At 46.1% G+C, this 18,073-nt stretch overlaps 1 protein-coding gene across 1 annotated transcript in view; it reads left to right on the plus strand.

Annotated features, from left to right (window-relative positions):
* The window catches only part of SYN2 (synapsin II), a 169,533-nt gene extending 152,687 nt beyond the window's left edge, over window positions 1–16,846 (plus strand). The window contains exons 11-13 of the mRNA XM_037802165.1: window positions 9,191–9,251; window positions 13,276–13,522; window positions 15,971–16,846. Coding sequence (XP_037658093.1) covers window positions 9,191–9,251; window positions 13,276–13,522; window positions 15,971–16,103 — 441 coding nt within the window. The 3' untranslated portion in view covers window positions 16,104–16,846. The remainder of the gene's footprint in view (window positions 1–9,190; window positions 9,252–13,275; window positions 13,523–15,970) is intronic.
* Window positions 16,847–18,073: the final 1,227 nt, after the last annotated feature.

Raw genomic sequence — 18,073 nt, forward strand, 5'->3', positions numbered from 1 at the left:
TTCCCCAGTGAGTATAAGCTGAGAATGTGATGCGATTTGAGGCAGGTTCAGATAAAGTCACTGGTGACTAGCTCCCTTAACAGACTATAAAGGGAAACTATTTGGGGGCTGTCTTAACTTTTAAGGGACGTCTTTAATCACTTGAAACTGACATTCTGACCTTGGGTGACCTGGTCCTCAGTGCCCCCATAGGACCTATGGACTGGCCCCGTGGGACATCTCTTATGTCCTTAGGATGTGGGATGGCCCCAGTCCTAGAAATGAGCTCCAGCCTCAGAGCAACAACACCCCACAGGGAGGAAGGAGGAGCAGCTTGATTGCTTTTTATAACCCCTCAGAGGAAGGAAGGTGGGCACTGGTGACTCCAGGGGACAGCCCAGAAAGATCCCAAGGTGCCTGCAAACATGCTGTCCCCTTTGCCCTGACTGAACCTACAACCTCCAGAACCGCATTCCTTCCCACTGCCTCATTCCCCCTGGGGTCCTAGACCGGGGAGTGGACCTGAGGGAGCTGATCAGAATAGTTCTGTGGTGCGTCGGGCAAGGAGCTTGGCCTGGCCTCTTTTCCTGGGGCTAGACCCTGGGACCCTTTCCTAATTTCCTGTCTCATATATGCTGAGCAAGCACAGGCCCTTCCTTCTCAGTGGAGGCTGCTGGACTCAGGCCAACAACTCTCAAGAGTTGAGTCACTCGATGCCTTTCCTTCCTCAGCTCTCCATCCTGCTGGGACCGCAGAGAGGAGCTCCCCTCTTCCAGCTTGACTGCTGACAGCGGCAGGCTGGGAAATTAAAGGTGCCTTTGACAAAAACCCACAAACCCTTACCCACGGACTTGGTTTCTCTCCCAGGCCAGTGATTTCCTTTCGGGTCACCTCGAGAGCTAATGTTTACTCTTTCTGAACTGACCTTTGTGCCTCTGTGGCGCCCTTACTGGGACCAAGTCAGTGATATTTGGAGGGCATGGTATAGCCAGCCCAGAGCCATCTGAATAATCTGGTTTCAGTTTAATTCTCCACACACTGAATTACAATGTGCCAGGTGACAGTAAGCCACCCAAAAATATCTTTTCCATTGACACCTGAAATTCAACCATTAAAGCTTAATTCCTTGGACTGATAGTTATTGTTAAATAATATTAGCAGTGGTCACATATATTTGCCTAGCACTTCCCAGTTTACAAAGCACATCCATTGTTTTGAGCCTCACAACACTCACATGAGCTAGATCGGGCTGGTATTTCTCTCTGTTTTACATGTCTTTGCCAAAGAGAATGCCAATGACTTGTTCAAGTGACACAGCTATAAGCAGGAGCAATGGATCATCTCACCCCTAGTTCAGAGAACTCGAGATAATACTGTCACTGTGCCTTGTTGGTGCTCCCGCCAGAGCACAGGGAAAGGCAAGAGTGGAAAGAGCTGGGCATATGTGACCCTTTGTTTGGGAAATCCTTGTTCTCTTCCTCCCAACAACCAATTGCTGGACCTGCACTCTGGGAGGAGTCTTGGAGCTTCACCAGGACAACCAGCTCTCTCCTAGCTTCTCCCTGGCATATCTGATCACTAAAGTCCAGTGGGTTAGCATCACAGGAAACCCAGCCCAATTAGCTTTGATGGAGGGCTGCAGTACCCTCTCCTTGCCAAGACCCTCCCAGTCTGTTCATGCAGGGCACCTCTGCACTGGTGGATTGGCCATCACCTCTTACCCCAGAAAGGCCCACAGGCCTTGGGGTCTTGTTGAGCTCAGGACTCTGGGGGGTAGGAAGGGATTGTCTCCTATCTCAGGAACCTACTTAACTGCACAATGCATGAAAGAATTAATGGAAGCCCAGAGCCAGGAGAGCCTGTAGAAATCATCTACCTGCAACTACTGGAGCCCTCTCTAGCGATTCTTTGACCAGAGCTTGTCCACACTCTGCTTAAACACTTCTAATGCAGGAAGCACACTATTATTACCCAAACCAGCCCTTGACATTTTTCAGACTTACATTTGATCAATTTCGCTCGTCTACTAAGCCCTAGGTACTTCCAATTACTTCACTTAATCCTTACCTTCTGCCCACTGGGGAAACTAAGACTCAGAGATAAAATAACTTGCCCATAGTCGCATGAGGAAAGATATCATCGTCAGACTTCTCATTATCCTATCTACTCCATGGGCTTGTTTTATTACACCAGTGTCCCTATTAAAACAGGTACCCAGAACTGGTTGTCGTGCTCTCTCAGGGGGCTTGATCAACCAAAAGAGCAATAAATCTATGGCCTCCCCTTGTTGAGACACCAGACTTCTGATGCACTTCCAGCTACATAAATTTTTGGCAGCAGCATTGGAAATTGACACCGTCTGAGCTCGTTGTCATCCTAGTCATCCTTTAAGCTCAGCGATTTTCTTTTCTTATGCTGCTCTAAGACCATTTATTCCCCCTTCTTTTGTGTGTGTAGCTGGGCATAAGCACTGGACTTCACATTCTTACCTGAGTCAGCCCAAATGTCTAAGGGAAACCACAGCTCAGCCTGGCCATGAGTTTCTGCTGCAGGCTGGCTACAGGCCAGATTTGGGCAGTGACGCCGGAGTGGCCAGACTTCTGTGGAATTCAGCATCCCAGGCAGCTCTTGGTGACTGGAGACAGATCCCCTGGTAGCCAAACCCCACAGGGAATAGGCCCTCAGACCATAGCAGACAGAAGGCTTGTAGGAGGAGCCAGAATGTCTCAGCCTAGCTAGGGACAGTCCGTGGGGACTCTCCTCCCTGCCTACCATAGCCCCTGGGAAGTCTTCAGTCTACAACCTCAGTGGAGCTGGAGACAGGAGAAGCTCCCTAAGGCGCCAGACAAGGGTGGCCAAGGCACATTCCCAGGCTCCAGCCTGAAGGACTGCCTCTGGGAGCTCTTCCCCTGGAGCTTTTGGAAGGAAACATTTGGGCTCAGTTCATCCTTGAGGGTCTTACTTGTATTTTCGGTGGCTTGGGAATGCCAGGGCCAGCCTCCATGGTATGATCACCCCTGTAAGCTCATCCCAGGGTCTAGAGTTCTACCATTTGAGCTTAATTTATGGCATTTAAAAAGTTTTCCTTGAAATCATAGATTCTCAGGGATGGAAGGAACCTTAGTGTTTATCTAGTCTATCTCACATTTCATGGATTATTCTCAACAGTATCTTTGTTAGATAATCCTCTAGCCTTTGCATGAACATATCCAGCAACAGGGAACTCTCCTCTTTCCCAAAACAGCCTCTTCCACTGTTTTTACTATAGAAAGTTCTTCTTATTGTAAATGACATTTTGCCTTTGTGGGGCTTTTACCCATTGGCCAAGGTTGTACCCTCTTGCTGTGTGGTCTTTTCATAACTTTCTCTGAGAATACCACTACTCTGGGAGGGAAAAATCTTAAGCTGTTCTTGACCAATATCTGAGGTTATACTTCAGCAGCCTTCTGTGGAACACAGAGTGAGCCCCTGGAGGAGGGGGCAAGCAAGAGCCAGTCCATTGGCTCCACGAACTGTGTGACTATGTGTACTCACTGAAGAATCCAACTCTGGCTTTCTTTCACCTGAGTATCCCTCTCAGGGAAGCCCAGAGGAGGCTTTACCATCATAACTGAATAAAGTTCTCCAAATCCCTGGGATCGGAGCATACTGCATGGGGAAGTCCATCATGGGAGTGAGACCTAGGAAGCAGCAGGGCCGCAAAGGAAAATGGCCTCACCAGTAGCACCATCACCATCACCTATTGTATCCCATTTATCACATACTGGGGCCAGGTGCTATATAGATGTTATCACATTTTATCTCACAGAAAGCCCGTGAAGAAATGCCCAGCTCACAGGGGTGAAATAACTTGCCTAAAGTCACAGAGCTAGCAAGGCAGATGTGCATTGAATCCAAGACCTTCCTAACTCCAAAGCCCAAATTCCTTCCAGTCACTTTGCTTCCCCATCTTAATAGCTTGCTATGAGAGATTTTGGAGTGTATCTGATGGGTGGGTGGGGGGGTGGGGGTAAGGGAAGTTAGGCAGTCTTGATGGAAGCAATTTCTGCTTCTTGAAGCTTGTTCCAGTTGGCTAATGCTGCCATTATGCAAAACACCAGAAATGGGTTGGCTTTTATAAAGGGGATTTGTTTGACTACAAATTAACAGTTCTACAGAATAAGAGTGTCTGAACTGAGGTATCAACTCTGTGATAGAGTCCCGTGTATAATCCTCTAGCTTTCCTTCTAGTAACATACACGAACTTACACTTCCTCTTTCAACCTCATTCATACACATAATTCAGTGCTGTTAATAACACTCAAAATAATGTGCTACCATCACTTCTGTCCATTCCAAACATTTACAATCAACCTAAATAGAAATTCTGCACAAATTAATCATCAGCCACCTATTCTCTACCCCCATTCTATCTCCTGGTAACCTATATTCTAGATTTTAACTCTATGAGTTTGCTTGTTATAATTAGTTCATATCAGTGAAATCATACAATATTTGTCCTTTTGTGCCCGGCTTATTTCACTCAACATGATGTCCTCCAAGTTCATCCACATTGTCCCATGCATCAGGACTTCATATGCTAAATAATATTCCATCATATGTATATATCACATTTTGCTTATCCATTCATCGGTTGATGGACACTTAAGTTCTCCATCTTTTGGCGGTTATAAATAATGCCACTATGAACATCAGTGTGCAAATGTCTGTTTGCATCCCTGCTTTCAGTTCTTCTGGGTATATACCTAGTAGCAGAATTGATGGATCATAAGGCAGTTGTATACTTAGCTTCCTGAAGAACTTTCAGGCTGCCTTCCACAGACTCTGTACCATTTTACATTCCCACCAGCAACGTATGGGTGTCCCTGTTTTTCCACATTCTCTCCAACACTTGTAGTTTTCTGGTTTTTTTAATAGTGGCCATTCTAGTGAGTGTGGAATGATATCTCAGTTGTAGCTTTGATTTGCATTTCTGCAATAGCTAGTGATGTTGAGCATTTTTTCAGATGCTTTCTATCCATTTGTATTTCTTCTTTGGAAAAAATGTCTATTCGAGTTTTTTGCCCATTTTTAAGTTGTCTTTTTATTGTTGAGTTGTAGGATTTCTTTATATATTCTGGATATTAAACCCTTATCAGCTATGTGATTTCCAAATTTTTTCCCCCATTGCATAGGCTGCCTTTTCACTTTCCTGACAAAGTCCTTTGAAGCACAGGGGTATTTAATTTTGTGCAGGTCCCATCTATTTTTTTTTTCTTTTATTACTTGTGCTTTGGGTATAAAGTCTAAGAAACCATTGCCTACCACAAGATCTTTAAGATGCTTCCCTACATTTTCTTCTAGGAGTTTTATGGTTCTGGCTTTCATATTTAGGTCTTTGATCCATTTTGAATTAATTTTTGTATATGGTGTGAGGTAGGGATCTTCTTTCATTCTTTTGGATATGGATATCCAGTTGTCCCAGCCCATTTGTTGAAGAGACTGTTCTGTCCCAACTGGGTGGACTTGGCAGCCTTGTCAAAAGTCAGTTGGCCATAGATGTGTGGGTCTATTTCTGCATTCTCAATTCAGTTCCTTTGATCAGTGTATCTATCCTTATGCCAGTACCATGCTGTTTTGATGACTGTAGCTTCGTAATATGCTTTAAAGTCAGGAAGTGTGAGTCCTCCAACTTCATTCTTCTTTTTCAAGATGTTTTTGACTATTCAGGACCCCTTGCCCTTACAAATAAATTTGATGATTGACCTTTCCAATTCTGCAAAGTCGGCTGTTTGAATTTTGATTGGGATTGCACTGAATCTGTAAATAAATTTGGGTAGAATTGACATCTTGATATTTAGTCTTCCAATCCATGACCACCAAATATCCTTCCACTTATTTAGGTCTTCTTTGATTTCTTTAAGCAATGTTTTGTATTTTCTACATGCAGGTCCTTTACATCCTTGGTTAAATTTATTCCTAGATGCTTGATTCTTTTAGTGGCTATTGTAAATGGAATTGTTTTGATTTCCTCCTCAGCTTGCTCATTACTAGTGTATAGAAATGCTACTGATTTTTGCATGTTGATCTTGTATCCCACCACTTTGCTGAACTTGTTTATTAGCTCCAGTGGCTTAGTTGTAGATTTTTTGGACTTTCTATATCTAGGATCATGTCATCTGCAAACAGTGGAACTTTTACTTCTTACTTTACAATTTGAATGCCTTTTATTTCTGTTTCTTTCCTAACTGTTCTAGCTAGAACTTCTAGCACAATATTGAATAACTGGTGACAGTGAGAATCCTTGTGTTATTCCAAATCTTAGAGAGAACGCTTTCAGTCTTTCACCATTGAATACAATGTTAGCTGTGGGTTTTTCATATATGCCCTAATCATACTGAGGATGCTTCCTTCTATTTCTATCTTTCAAAGTGTTTTTTCAAGAAAGGATGCTGGATTTTGTCACATACCTTTTCTGCATCAATCAAGATGATCATGTGATTTTTCCCCTTTAATATGTTAATGTGGTGCTTTACAGTAATTGATTTTCTTGCATTGAATCACCCTTGCATGCCTGGAATAAATGATCATGGTGTATAATTCTTTTGATGTGTTGTTGGATTCAGTTTGCAAGTATTTTTTGAGAATCATTACATCTGTCTTCATTAGAGAAATTGGTCCATACTCTTCTTTTCTTGTAGTATCTTTTAGTATCTGGCTTTTGGTATTAGGATAATGTTGGTTTCATAGAATGAGTTAGGTCTTGTTCCTTCCTCTTCAATTTTTTGGAAGAGTCTGACAGTTTTAGTATTAATTCTAATTGGAATGATTGGTAGAATTCACCTGTTCCGGTCCTTTCTTTGTTGGGAACATTTCTGATTTTAACTAGTTTAACTTTTAAATAAATAGTCCCAGTAACAGGCCATGTAGCCCAATTTTTCTTTAAAAACCAAATGGGCACTGTATTTGTTAGAAGTTCATGAGAACATGAAGATGCAGTCCTTGTCCTCAAGGACCTGGCAGTCTTTTCAGGAGCATCATTCAGTCTACAGGATGGCAAGGCAGCACTGCAGATGGTCCCTTTAGTATGAGTCTATTAAGTGCTATGACAGGTTTCAGAGAAGAGCTCACCATGAAAAGGGGCTGTCAGAAGGGAAGATTTCATGGATGGAATAGAACATGATTTATGCCTCCAAGATGTGTTGAATTGGATTGGATTGGTAGGAAAGGAGAGAAGGCATTCCTGGAGGGTACTAGGCCTAAACAGTGGTGTGGCCTAGACTTGAGAATACACAGTGAGTGTTTAGGACATAGTGGAGAGAGAGGGCTAGAAAGGCCGATTGTGACCGAGCTGAAGCAAGTTTCCGGTGCCAGCCTGAAGAATGTGGACAGGATTTGTAGGCAGTGAGGAGAGAATGTGAGAGTCAGAGTGTCTGGTTCCCAACCCAGCTGTGTTAGCCTCCGCCGTATGACCTCGGGCTGTTTACCCAAACTTCTTTGTGCCTCATTTTCCTTATCTAAATATTAGGGATGCTGAGAATAATCATTTCTACCCTTAGAGCTGTTGTGAAGTTAAGGGAGATACTGCATAGAAGTGCCCATCACATTACCTGGCACATAGTAAGCACTCAGTTAAGTGTTAGCTGTAAATCATTTAGAGCAGTCAAGTAGCAAAATTAGGGAAGGACTTTAGGAGGATAATAGGGAGCCATGGAGAAGACAAATTGGACAGAGACAAGACTGAAAAATTAGGAGACTCTTATAGTAGCCTAAGCAAGAAATAATATAGATCTGACCAGAGTTGGTCAAGAGGTGGTGAATCTAAGATACCAAGCAAGAAAAATGGGCAGGCCTTGATGACTGGATAGAGTGGTCTCTGGATGGCTTATCTAATAGGTATTCCCAAGCCTCAGGGATCCTGAGAGAACTCGGAAGAGGGGAATTTGTGATTTGTGAGAGGCTGGGGTCTTAGATAGAATGGGCAATCTAATGGATTGGATTGGATTAGATAGAATCGTGACTCTAAGGACCTTCCAAAAGCTCCCTGGCTATAACTATCTGAAATTCTATTCACAGACTGGTTTTAGGCAGTGCTACTATTAAAAGAAAGTGACACTTCTACCTCCCTGATAGTGGAGGTGAAAACTGGCCTTAATCGGCAGGAGGGGAGATGAATGGCCATAATCTGAGGGCCCTGGGAGAAATGGGAAATAGGAGAAACAGCTTCAACACGGGGCTAGGGCTGGGGGTCTTGTCACAAGGAGACAGGAGCACTGAAAGAGGTAGTGGGAGAATGCTGAGGTCATACTTAGCCCATCTCGCAGCCTTGCCTTGGAAGGCTTTGCCTCTTTGACATCACCATCAGCCCACTTGGCAGCTCTTAGGTTTTTAGGGCATTTCTCCTGTGCTGAATTCAAACTCCAAGTGATCACTGCCTTTATACAAATGTTAGACAAAGTGAAGTCACATGAATCTTTTGATCCTGTCAGGGCATACTCAGAATCACACAGCTGGGAGGAGAGAAAGCTCGAGTGCAAGTGGAGCCCGGCTGTTGGTAAAATGTAATTATGCTGTTTGGGAGGGAAAACAGCTTGGCCTTGAGCACTTTTACAAAGATGAATGTCTTACTCCTTCCCTCTGAGTGAGGCGGGTGCTGGGAAACAAACGACTGCCCCCTCCTTCAGGCTCCTCCCATGGGATTTCCAGCCCAGCCTCAAGAGTGGCTCTGACCTCTGAGTCAGCCCCAGAACTGATCCCATCCTGGAGTTAACTCTAGATGAGAAGGGATCCAGCCCCATCTTTCCTGCCTCTGGAGTCACCTCACCCCCAGCCCAGCCTCTGGAGTTTGGTGTTGATCCTCCCTTTCCTTCAGGAAGCCTGTCCCTGTCAGTACAAGTGGGAGCCCAACATCAGGCAGGCACCAGAGAAGAAACCAGATGGTGTCAGAAGACACAAAGCTCCTAGAAAGAACAAGTCTAAAAGGGAGTGAGATGCAAAAAGAGGCTGAGGAGGTTTCAGATGCTCCACAGGAGAATGATTCCAAGCCCCAACCCCAAAGGCTGAGAATCCCGTTGGTATTTTTGGCCGGACGGAAGGCAAGGGCCAGATCTCAGCGGATCCCGCCGCAGCCAGGCCACAGAGCCACAGGTGCTCTCTTTGGAATTTGCTTCAGGTTTTGTTTTTGTTTTGTTTTGTTTTGTTTTGTTATCTCTCTTGCATTTTTGTCTTCCAGAGTGGAACGCTTAAGGATCCGGACTCCAGCAAGACCCCACCTCAGCGGCCAGCCCCCCAAGGTTGTTTACAGTACATTCTCGACTGTAATGGCATTGCAGTAGGGCCAAAACAAGTCCAAGCTTCTTAAAGTCACTAGTAGTTAATTTTTCAAAGCAGAAATTTTAAGCCAAAAACAAACAAAAAGAAAGAAAGAAAGAAAAGGAAAAAAAAAAAAAAAAAGCAAGTAAGGCAGGGAGGGGAGCCACATACCCTCCTCTTGGTGCCGTTTCTGCGTTCTTTCAGTGCTGACTGGACTGTGTTTTTCCTATGCAGTGTCAGCTCCTCTGTCTGGTTGTTTACCTGTTCCTGTTTGTGCTTGTAGCGCTCACTTAACGTTTCTCTGTATAACTTGTGATTCCAGGGCTGTTTGTCAACAGTGTACAAAAGAACTGTGCCTCTCCCAAGTCAATCTTCTGGATGGGTTGATAGTATTTTTTAAATTATTACATAATGTGGGGTGAAATAGGAGTAGGGGGCTGGACAGGGGAGAAACAAAGGGTGCAGAAATAAAACCCAACTCCCCTCGCACTCTCCCCAGGCGCAGATTAGCCCCCCACCCCCACTGCTTGCCGCCATGAGTTGTGCTTGGGATCTTCAATGAACTGTGCTTTTTGCTTCCTTTCTGCATGACTAGGGTGAATAGAAATTTAAGAGATTTTCAAGGTCTAATTTCCATAGGTCCATCCGTTGAATTTGAAGGCATCCACCTTTTTCTCCATTTGCTGAAGTTCAGTGCAGTTTGAGTTTATGTGACTAGGCTGGCTGTGCCTGTAGAGCTCCTGTATTTTTAGTGATGACATGAAATATAAAGAACAAGCTGTTTCCGGGTATGTGTTCTGTATTTTACATCCCAGTGTACCCCTTTGTTTTTATTATTAACTAATTAGCTATGAGATTTTTTTTTAAATGGGGCCGCTGAAGTGCAATATCAAAGTGAACTTGTGCGTATTTTCTGTGTATTGATCCCAGTCCCTCGAAGTAGTTTCTTCTTTGTTGCTATTTCTGAATTGGCCATGTGTGCGCTTCTGTGGAACTGAGGCTGCTTTGTATTCCCCAAAGCTTTACCTGCAGACAGAGATGGTTCCTTAGCAATGTTGGACCTAGACTGCAGGGAGCTACTGAAAGTATGGGAAAGGTCTGATCATTCTGCTGTTGGCCTCTCCCGGGGCATCATAACACGAGACCAAATAAAAAATGTCCATTTCATTCGAGTGGTTGCACTGCCTGCACAACTCTGAGGTAGACTCCTGCTTTAGTTCTCAGCCATTCCTAAAGCCCACTGGAGTCCAGAGAATGAAGAGCTTTATCTTTCCCAGGAAGAAGTATCTAGATTTTAGCTTGTGTGTATCATGGGCAGAGGCCCCATAGCCTTAGCTCTTGAAGAACCCTCACCGGTTTGTCGTCTTCACTCCAACAAGCAACCTCTGGGCAGGTGATGAGGCATTTAAGAAAAACCAGGCCTCGGGTTCCAGGCCTCAACTCGCCATCTCCTGGCTAGGCTGGGAACAGGCACCAAGTGGCGTCTTCTAGAAGACGGTCCAAGGAGTTGATGCCAGCAGATTGCCTTTTAGAAGAAATGCTTCTGGTTCTACTTTTACATTCCCTCCCACCTCTGTATTGAAATGTCTCTGTTCTGGATTGCCAGGTCTGAGGAGTAGTTGGTGTTGGTGGTATACACCACGATTTACACGTCAAGGGGCAAGTGCCCTGTGTTCTCCTTTTGTTGCTGGCAAAGTCCGAGGCCACAGGGAAATGCATTGAGTGTGAATGTTCTCGTGTGATCCCTCCCTTAGATGATGATGGTAGTTGTTGATCTGTTGTAAATATATACATATATGCATATACACACTTCCAGGTGGGTTGTGTAAGATTCAGGTTCTTAAATACCTCCCAATCTGATGAAACGATACAAAGGAATAAAGCAACGTTTCCCAGAAGGTGGGAATACATTTTTTTAAATTTATTTTTATTTATTGTTTTTGTCCAAGTGGTAATGGTGAGCTGCTGGTGGTGTTGCTTCTCTGCATGTTATCAATATGAACATCCAGGTGCTTTTCATGTGACATTTGTTGAGCCACGAGTACGAAGTTGCCATTTGATTTCAGTAGGCTGCAGAGGGGTGCCAGCCATGGCCTCTCAGGTGGGAGAGAATCTGACCATGGCTCCCACTGCCAAACGCAAGCAGGCAGCGTAACCTGACTGCCACGTGCCCTTGGGCAGCATGCTAAGGGACAGTGCTGTGGCCTGGGGAACATCCATGTCATAGTCTAAGATTGCTGATCAGGTGTTTTTGTAACCATTTCTTTTCTGATGTTGTTCCCCCCTTTTTGTACTGATCCAGCTGGGAGAACCTCAGCCAATGCTGGAAGTGTGATTGAAGTACCTCTCTTTTGTGACACTCTTGTACAGCTTTATGTGCAATAAAGGAAAAGTTATATCTGTCTTCAGTGTTAAGTTGTAAAGTTTCTGGCTATATACAAGTCTCCCGGTACAAGTGGGAGAGGACTCAGGCTTCTGGTACAAGAGGCCAAGCTTATCAACCTGCATGAATTTACAAGACAGTGCTAATACAAATGATGCCAAGATTTGGAAAGGCATAATGGATTAACATGAAATATAACCTACTTCTGTATCAAGAGCCATCTTCACTACTCTGATTTGAACTTGGAACGTCTTAAACAAACAAAATTGCCTTTATGTATTTGCTTACTTAACCTCCTACTTTCTTTCTTATTTAAATGTAACTGACCATGGTATTGACTGGTTATTGATGATAAAGGGGAGACGATATCACCTAGTCGGGAAATGGGCTGACGAGTCATGCTGCCCAGTGGTATAGACAGACAATTCTGCATCACCTGAGGGTACAAGTGTCCTCGTGTTTCCAGAAAACTAAATTAAATCCCAACTCTTAGCTGCTGCTGACTGTCTAGGAGCCCCCTCCTTCTAACAGGCCTATGATGTGGAATTGAGGCTGAGAAATTGAATCTTCCAGGGCAGTTGTATATCTTGCGGATGGGGATGTCTTTTGACTTCTGAGTGCAGGCATAGCAGTCTGGTGCCATACTCACTGCCCACCAAGCCCCAGAGGAGGGACGGCCTTTGTTCTCTCCAGGCTGCCTGATGGTTTTCTGTCTTATGCTGGTCCCTTTTTGGATCTCTTATTTGCCAGAGGAGGCCCACCAAATCCCCAGGGGAGAGTGGGATTGGAAATAACACTCACCTGAGAGGTACATCACGATGAATCCCCTGAAAGATGGTCCCGGGAAGAAATGACTCATCTTGGTCACAGGGTGTGAGGTTCACGCTGAAATGAAGCACCAGTGGTGTGGGGTGTGACAAACACACACAGACCTGGACTGAATGGAGGCCAGCAGCAGACAGATAGCACTAAGTCAGTGATCACTTATGACAGCAAAACACCTAGTACTTTTTCAAGAACTCTCTTGTCCACTATCATCCTTGACACTTGCTACAGTCTTGAAAGATAACTAAGGCTAGGATTTACTTTTTAAGTTTTGTGGTTGGGAAAACCAAGGACCAGACCAGAGAAGCCTGGTGACTTGCTAGACTATTTCTTAGGTTTTCTGGTTCCCAATCCAGTGCTCTTTTCACCATTCCTATCCTGCTTCTGCTATGTGGGATTTGGGCCTTCCTAGACCCTGGGGCAGGAGGGCCTGTACCTGAGGAGCCTCTGGGGAAGAGAGATGGGGTCATCCCACAGTACAGGGGGCCGTCTGTGGGAGGGCTTGCCTCTGACTGGGGCCTGCTCACCCCATGGTTTCTTCTTCCTCCTTCTGACTTCTGCAGGGACTGGGTTGCTGTGTCTTGGAAGAAGAGCCCATAGTAGCAACATAGTGGGGTTGGGGGGGAGGGGGTGGGGACCAGAAACTCCCTTTGGAGCCCATCAGAGCCTCAGGTTGCTTCTTGCAATAGAGCTTATCCTTTTAGTAAATAACTAACCACCCCCTTCGAGTTGTAGCTTCTAATAAAGACACCCATTAATATGGTTAAATTATGAAGTTTTTCTTGTACCGAACCTAGGGGGCTCTGGGCAACCCCAAGGAATGCAACCCCCAGGCAAAGTGCTGCCTCCACGCCGGCTCCCCCCTGGACCATCACTGCCACCCTCCTCCTCCTCCTCTTCCTCTTCCTCCTCCTCCTCGGCTCCTCCGCGGCCGGGCGGCCCCACCACCCACGGAGATGCACCCTCCAGCAGCAGCTCCCTGGCAGAGGCCCAGCCACCCCCGGCTGCTCCACCACAGAAGCCCCAGCCTCACCCACAGCTCAAGTAAGAGACAACTCAGCAGCTCCCTCTCCCCTCCCTCTTTTCCTGCCCCTCCTCGTAGGCTTTGGGCTCCAGAGCTGCTAGAAAGCACCTTCAGTCAGGCCGCCTCCTACAGATATTTTCTGGTGCTTTTTCTTGGGGAGGGGGGAGTGGGGGGGCATAGCTGGGGTTGATTAGGGAGGGTAGGAAAGAGGGAAGTGAAAGTCTAGAAGCTCAGACTCTCCTCCCCTTTCTTCCCAGGGAGTGGCACCAAAGCCGAGTTACTGCACCCAATCTATTCTTATACCAGCTTCCCTAAGAAAGGCAACTTAGGGTTTTGTGTTGTTGTTTTTTTTTTTAACCCTGCCTCCCACTCTTTTTTCCATTTCTTCTCTCTACCTCTCTCTTCTCTTTCTTTCTTTAAAATTAAAAAAAAAAAAAAAAAAAAAAATCTTTCTTGCTTCTGACTCACAGTCAAGGGTGTACAATCATCAAGGCTGCCCAGAAGGAAAAGGGAGAAGTGGTTAAATCCATTTCAACTTTGTACCTTCAGCTCTGTCAGAAGGAGTTCGGTTTCTGGTGTGGGTGTCAGAGGGGTGCCCACACAGAGACTCTGAGGAGTCTCCGTCCTCTTCGGTTCTCGGGCTCCCAGCAGTTACCCTAGAAGCCACGCTGCACTGTCCAGTTTCAGAGGGAAGCACAGAGACCCCCTGAAAAGCAGATAGCTGTGTTCAGGCAGACTCAGCTTCTGGGTTTCCCACCCTCTCCCCCAAGAACCTGAGATGCTTCTGACTGGTGCCCAACAGGCCTCTCCTTACTGTCGGCAGAGATAGTGCCAGCATTAGAAGATGGGGATCAATCCATCAGAGCTTCTCAGAGTGAGGCCATGGGCAATCAATGAAGTCTCCAGGGAGCAGGAAAAATGGGTTTATAGAATTTAGGAGCTCAAATAAGCCACCTGGAGATGATCTATTCATGGCACAAACCAGGAAACAGCACAGAGAGATTCGATTAATTTTCCTCTTCAAAGCCACACCTCTGGTCAGTGGCAAAGCTTGGGTTAGGGCTGGGTCTGCAGATTCTTGCTTTCTCTGGGTTTTCCAGTCCTGCCTGACAGGAAGGGCATCACCCTTTCCTGCTCCCCAGCTCTGGCCAGGGGTACATTTCACATATCACCTGCCCCATAATCTCCCCTCCACCCAGTTGTTCTCTGCATGATGACTTCTTGGTCTCTCCTACCGTCTCATTCTGACTGGCCCCTCCGTCTGTGGGCAGATCTTGGGGCTGTCACTCCCTCTGGGCTGAGGCTTGTGTCCTCTGCCCTCTGCCTGCAGAGAGGCCCCGATCCCAGAGCCAGCATGTTCGGGCTCATCCACAGGCTCAGTGGAGGCGAGAAACCACTCACGGTCCTGTAGAAGGGAGTTTCCCGGGTTGCACCCAGCATTTAGGGAAGGGCTGGGAGTTCCAAGCCACCAGGAGAGGAGTTCAGGAGCTAGAAGCCAGCGGGAAAAATACAGAGTGGGAGTCAAGAAAGAGACAAAATGGGCAATGGGAGAAGCCCGATCTCCGGTCGTCTTCTCGAGTGCTGGGCTGTGCCTCCCCACTACCTTCTCACCTTCACCGTCTTTCCTCTCCGATTCACTAGGCTCTAAAGGGGGAAAATAAAATCCCTAAAATGTGTGCGAATTGGGTTTTTTAATTAGAAAACTACCTAATCATCTTCTACAGGACTGGTGTGTATGTCTTTTGCCCCTGGGCACCCTGAACTCCATAGACCTTATATTAGGATCCTCCAAGGAAAGTTGCTGGAGTGTTCATGTCCATTTTAAGAACAGGGAAGCTTAGGAACTAGGGTTTGGGGAGAGCCAAAAGGTTCTTTTGGAATTAGAAACAGAAAGGGCCTAGCGATCATTGTATTGAACATCTACATTTCACAGATGAGATAAGCCCCAGAGAGGGACATGGCTTTCCTAAAGGTCAAGAGTGAGTGAGTGGGAGAACCAAGACTTTGTTCTGATCCTGGATCCACTACTTGACAGTCGGTGGAAACTGTCAAGTCCCCTGGTGGCTACATTTCATCAGAGGGGAAGGGTGTGAGATTCCTAGACAAGTACTTACCAGGTTGCAGCCTGGAAGATTTAGCAGGAAATAAAAGAAACAGCCTCTGAGCCACCCCCTCTTCCTCTCTCCTTTCTCCCTTTTCCCCTTCTCCCTTTTTCCCCCCTCTCCCTCATCCCCACACTGCCCCCATCCTTCCCTTTGTTAGCAGCACCCAAGGCGAGGAAAGCAGCTATAGGAGCCTCCTGGTGTCCTAGCAGCACTGCCCCTTCCAGCCGCGGCCTTTCTCCTTGATCACCCCGGTCTCCCTGGGGAGGGAGTGGGGGTTCCAGTTGTGTATCCTTGTGTCGCCGTCCTTCCCTGCCTCGCTGGGGACACCCTCCTCTCATGTTCTCTCTGGTTTTTATCTTCAAGCAAGTCGCAGTCCCTGACAAATGCCTTCAGCTTCTCTGAGTCCTCCTTCCGGTCTTCAGCCAGTGAGGATGAAGCCAAAGCGGAGACCATCCGGAGCTTGAGGAAGTCCTTTGCCAGCCTCTTTTCAGATTAGCTCTTCAGACACACGGGGGCACCCGGCCTGACCGGGAAAGGCATCTGAAACGTTGACCAACAGTCAGTCGCGCTCGGTGGTGATGTCCCATGACCTTGACGTGTGTGGCCCCTTCCTGTGCTCTGTTGTGCTAAGTGATGTTGTGCAGCTCAGAAAGGACCATGTGACAGTCTCAGGGCAGGTGCCTAACTAGCAGGAGGCACCTGACGTCAGGGAGGAAAGAGCTAGTCATGAAAGCTTCTTTCTGAGGTCCTCGTTAGCTGTGAGTTTAGTGGCCTTATTGTGACAGCGCCGTCATGTCTTATTCTTCCTTGTGAAACCAGAGCGACCTTAACTCCTGGTAGCTTAACCTAGCTCAGATGCAGTGCTAAGCATGCCCCCCTTCCCCTTTAGTCACTGTGACATGTTTGGGGAGTACCTACTGACCCAAAAGGACTTGTGGCTCTAAGTTTTAGGAACTTACCCGCACCTGAATCCCTTGTCACACCTGTTTAACTGTTTAACACACCTGCCCAACACACAAGATTCCTAGACTGCTGTCGTGGTGAAGCAGTTTGGGTCCGCTGATATTTGGGAGTACAAGAATCTGCGATTTCCCCATTTTTCCTTCCTCTAGAGAGTGGTTCTTACCTGTGTGCTGTAGTGAGGAGTACGCATGACCCTGTAACAGCAGTATGCCAACTTTTGTGTTCATCTCCAAATAAATGTTAAGACCTTTGGTGTAATAAAAGCAGTAGCATTAACTGGCATTCGAATCAGCTATGGGGTCTTCTCTAGGCCACTCTTGACTGAGAGAGGGTACGTGGGGAACATGTGTGTGTTTGCGAGCGTAGGGACGTGAAGAGTGTATGGGGTGAAGCTGTCGGTTTGTATATGGATATCTTTATGTGTGAGTGTGATTGTAGGTGTACGTCTGTGTTTGCAAGTGGCCGAGAGTATGTCTCTCCTTTAGATGCCACTTATACTGGGCCTCATGGTACCTCCCTGGTGAATTTCTCTCCTCCGGGATAACTAGGTTTTCTTTAGCAACTCAGTATTTCAACCTCTTGTACTGAATTCTAGCTTTCTTAGTAAGCATAGCACCCTCGCTCTACTAGCAGCCAAGTTAGACCTACTTGCCTAGTCCATCAAGCACCACAGCCAAAGCCCACATGGTGGAGCCAGGGCACAGGACTGACCTGCTCCGATGACTGGGGGTCCCACAAGCCTGGCGCCCAGCATCCCGAAGAGTCCTGCAGCTGAGGGTGGGCTCCGAGGGATTTCACTCTGGCTTCTTCATGACTCTCCGGTACTCAAGAGTACGTTCCCAGGGGCCACACAAACACTGGGAAGAAGAAACCACATCTTCATGGATAAAAAGAAATCAACATGTTAACATTTTAGCTAAATAATTTGCTACACATTATACCCATCCTACTAATGCAACAAAAGATATTCATCCAAATGCCACAATCCTGCTAACTCTCTTCACAAGCAGTAGATGCCAAGAGGTCAGACAGTAAATTTATTTCTCTGGTACCAAGGTCTCCTTTCCAATTAACACTGTCTCTTGTTTCCAGGGTTCAACGATCTAGAACTGTCCTACTGCTTATACTTGAAAAACAGAAAGTAGAACCTCCCACTGAGATACACCGGCTTGGCCACGAGCCTTCTCCCACCATTACACACATAATCAGGGAGCAAACCAGTCAAACAAAAGGGGGGTGGGGGTGGATAATTAGGCTCAAGATAACTGATCTTTAAGTTTCCTTCAGACTCCAACCTAGAGTCTATCATTTGCTATCACTTATATCCTCCGCCTCTAAAAATGTTTTAATAAAATACGTTCCTTTAGTCAAAAAGCATTTATTGAGCATGTACTATCAGCATAAACATTGTGATGGATTCAAAGAAATATTTACTAACACTTGCATGTTATGTGCCAGGTACTTTTGTAATATCAAAATCATTTACTCTTCACCACAACCCTA

The sequence above is a fragment of the Choloepus didactylus genome, chromosome 1 (genome assembly GCF_015220235.1).
Source record: "Choloepus didactylus isolate mChoDid1 chromosome 1, mChoDid1.pri, whole genome shotgun sequence".
NCBI lineage: Eukaryota > Metazoa > Chordata > Mammalia > Pilosa > Megalonychidae > Choloepus > Choloepus didactylus.